General features: G+C 33.9%; 1 protein-coding gene across 1 annotated transcript in view; it reads left to right on the top strand.

Moving 5' to 3' along the window:
* Positions 1 to 3,880, top strand: part of LOC107746259 (low-density lipoprotein receptor-related protein 1B-like) — a 182,606-nt gene that overhangs the window by 99,127 nt on the left and 79,599 nt on the right. Inside the window, exons 32-33 of the mRNA XM_016560390.1 lie at positions 2,213 to 2,338; positions 2,485 to 2,616. Coding sequence (XP_016415876.1) covers positions 2,213 to 2,338; positions 2,485 to 2,616 — 258 coding nt within the window. The remainder of the gene's footprint in view (positions 1 to 2,212; positions 2,339 to 2,484; positions 2,617 to 3,880) is intronic.

Below are 3,880 nucleotides of genomic sequence, written 5' to 3' on the forward strand. Positions count from 1 at the left end.
TTATGGTGTATGGAGTGTAGACTGATGTGGAAAAAAGTAATTTTAAGCAGTTTAACAAGGCAGCAACATAACAAAACGTGAAAAAAATTAAGGGGTGTGAATACTTTCGCAAGGCACTGTAAGAACTAATGTTAGACCTACCTAAAAAAAACTGAAAATCACTGTTTATTTTATTTGTATCTTTACTCTATTGTATTTATTTGTGCTGTTGCTTGTAGTTAGATAGATTATATTTATTCTCTTTATTTTTATTTGACAGTATAGTTTTTGCCTAAACATAGCACATACCGAAACCGTGACTCTGAAACCGTGATACAAACCGAACCGTGAGTAAGTTGAACCGTTCCACCCCTACTGTAAATGATTATTCTTGAGAGCATTTATTGGACAAAATTCTTATTTAAAATATTTTTGCTCAGTTTTCCTTGTTTAGGACTGCACAAGCATATAAATTAGCCTTAAAGTTAATAGACATGGACTAAAAGCCACAAAACTAATTTTGATTTTGTAGAGTCTTAAAGTAGCGTATAAAAATAAATGTGCTGAAATAAACAAGACCATAAATTTTAAGCATTATACTGTGTTGTTTAATTTACTTGTAAATAGCTTAGTGAGTCAACTGTTTTCTGGTTTTTACTTTTTTTTTTTTTACCTAATATCACAAGCTTATCTTCCCTGTGTGTAAGCAGAGATATATTCAGATATTGGATTTCCATTTTGTGAGTTATTCTGCAAATAATTCACACTAATGGCAGATCCATTAACGGCATTGCTGTGGATTCCACTAAACTGTCGACTTGAATAAGGAATGACCATTAAACGGGCACAAATGTAAATCTATCCAGCCACCAAATTTCTCCGGCAGCAATTAGCCTCTCTATTCATAATGCGGAGTGGTCTTATTACTGTCGTAGATGTGCAAGCTGAGCTTTCCCTGAGAGCTTGTGCTAATACACAGTGGCGCAGTTTCCCTCCCCTTCACTTTCAGTTATACAATTACGATGAGAGTAAGACTTCCAGGAAGAATGTCAAGTCATCTTGACTTGACAGCAACACTAAAACCTTTCATCAAATGAGGAGATATTCCAAATTTATGACCATTGCATTGTGGCCGAACTTGTTAAGGAATTTCTTTCATATAAAAGCGTAAATGACATAACTCAGAAACTGTCTCAAATTAGTCTACTGCTTCAGCTTTGCTTTTATGACTCATAAGTATTTTTTATTTTTTTATCTGCTAATTTGGGGGGGTATCAATAATACTTTTATTGATAGATAAAAGCATAATGAAATTATCCAAAATGGCTCAAAAATGCAAAAACACAAGAGGCAGTACATGTGTAGGACTTTAAGTACCGGTAGTTGATATAGAAGAACATATATTTACCAAAAAGAAATGGGTATATTGCATAAATTGAAAATGCTGTTCAGTTTAATCAATTCCGTTTCAGTTTTGTTTTCGGAGGTTTTTTTTTTTTTTCAACTTAAGATTTTAATATGTTAACATATCAAATTCAATATTATTATGATTTCATTCTGATTTTTAATGATATTGAAAATGACCCCCCACCCCCTCTATTGACAGTCCTGGCTTTTATCAGTAGAAGTTGGAGTTTGTATGACAATATTCTCTGTAAAACTGCTTTGTAATGAAATTAGAGAAGTTATATATGAAAGAAATTTAGCTTTGGTATTAAAATATTTTATTATTATTTTACATTAAAACATTTCACAATATTACTGTATTTCTGATCAAATGAACGCAGCCTGGGTGAGCATAAGAGACTTTAAAAAAAGTGTACACATTATCATTGAGTATAAAATAAGCTGCAGTGTCAACTTGAATATTTTCCAGATATTTTAATAATTTGCTTTGGCATAAGGACTATATATATATTTAGTTTAATTTTAGAGGCCTTCATATTTTCTCATACTGTATAAATGGGTCAAACAGTAAACAATGGGATACAAGAGGGGTTCAGGAAATGTATGAAAACAGTCATTATTTTTGCAGTTTAATTTGGATGCACTAGTAAATCTGAAATTACATATTTTACTTATCGCAAATGTATGTTTTCAGAACTGTTTGGAATTATTATCTTGCAACAATGTATAAGCGAATCCCAAAAGCTACAGTCAGCAGTTTTCTCCACAAGTAGACTGATTTTTCATTCATCAACATGTTTTCTCCTTTTATCATGGTTTCTCTCAGGTAGGAATGCCTGTCAGTTGAATAATGGCGGTTGCTCGCAGCTCTGTCTGCCCACATCTGAAAACACACGCACATGTGCCTGCACCATTGGCTACAACCTGCGCAGTGACCGTCTCTCCTGTGAAGGTAGGTTTTTTCTTCACTTCTAAAAGGAATTCATGTTGTCTTTGGGTTAGCTGCTTGTTTTGTTATGTGGAAGGTGCCCAAAGAAATCTGTGTGACGTTCATTTGACCTTCATCTAACATCTCTCGCTTGCTGTTGTCTATCACAGGCCTGAGTTCTTTTCTGATGTACTCTTTTCATGAGGGGATACGTGGAATCGCTCTGGATCCTGGTGACCACGCCGAGACACTGATGCCCATCAGCGGCACCTTGTTTGCCGTTGGCGTGGACTTTCATGCAGGTACAAACACGGCTCTTCCCATGACTCAGTCCTGCTATCTTCCACTGTGTTCACTAGTGTATAGAACCGCTCTCTGAATCCTCTCTGTGTGCACAACAAAGATAAGGCATGTATCGCTTTCTGTGCAATACTTTTTTTTAAAATGTTGTTTGCCGTCAGATGTACAGTCTCATATTAGCTGCACAGTCTCTTACCAGATCAGAAGGAAATTAACAACACAGCCTATCACATGTAGAAGAGATAAACAGCTCAGATGAGTTAAACAAGTAGGTGCAAACAGATACATGTTCTCTTTATATCTCTTATAGCTACAACTATAAAAGACAGAAAGCAGTATATTAGATAATCTAGCAAATGAAAGTAGAGCCGACATCACCACACTGATGGCGTTGAGGGGTTGTTGTCATACTATGCATTATTCATTCTGTGAATGAGGTTAATTTGACAGCGGTCTGATGCAAGATTATTCAGCCTGTTTCGGGGGAGCATTTTGTGGTGACAAGTGGCATAAATGAAGTGAGCGTCAAGGGGGCAGTCCACATGTGATGGTACCAAATTAGCATTCTAACAGTTAATAATATGAGACATTTCCACAAACACATATGTATGCAGTAGTACAGAATACCTGCTGTAGTCATTCAAATGTGACCTGACCTTTCCTACTCCTACTCCCGTAAACAAACAACCAATAAACACTGTGCTGAAAATAGTGCATATAGCCTTCCATTCAGTTTAGAGCTGATGTAAACATAAGTACACTACACAGATTGGGCTATATACATATACAGTATATATATATATATATATATGTGTGTGTCAAGTTTATTTGTACAGCGCTTTTCACGATACAAATCATTGCAAAGCAACTTTACAGCAAATTAAGTTTCTACAATATTTAGTGGTAGCTTATCAGTGGTGACTGTCAATTAATGTACATATGGCAGAAATGTACGGAAAAATCAATTTAAGACGTAATAAATAACAATATGGTCAAATAAAATAGCACTAATACTAATAATAATTATGGCTGTCAATCAATACAACTGTATATTAATATACATTTTAAAATATTTGTATTCTATTATTGTGTTGAATTAGATAATAGCTCAAATAAAATAGTTTTAAATCTATATAATTTACAATAATTATTGTATAACATTTTGCAAATAAATACAATATAATACAATACAATTTAAATACAATTCAAACTGCAATATTGTGCAATATTATTGCAATTTGAATATATATATATATATATATATAT

The sequence above is a fragment of the Sinocyclocheilus rhinocerous genome, unplaced genomic scaffold (genome assembly GCF_001515625.1).
Source record: "Sinocyclocheilus rhinocerous isolate Xijiao unplaced genomic scaffold, SAMN03320098_v1.1 scaffold198, whole genome shotgun sequence".
Lineage (NCBI taxonomy): Eukaryota > Metazoa > Chordata > Actinopteri > Cypriniformes > Cyprinidae > Sinocyclocheilus > Sinocyclocheilus rhinocerous.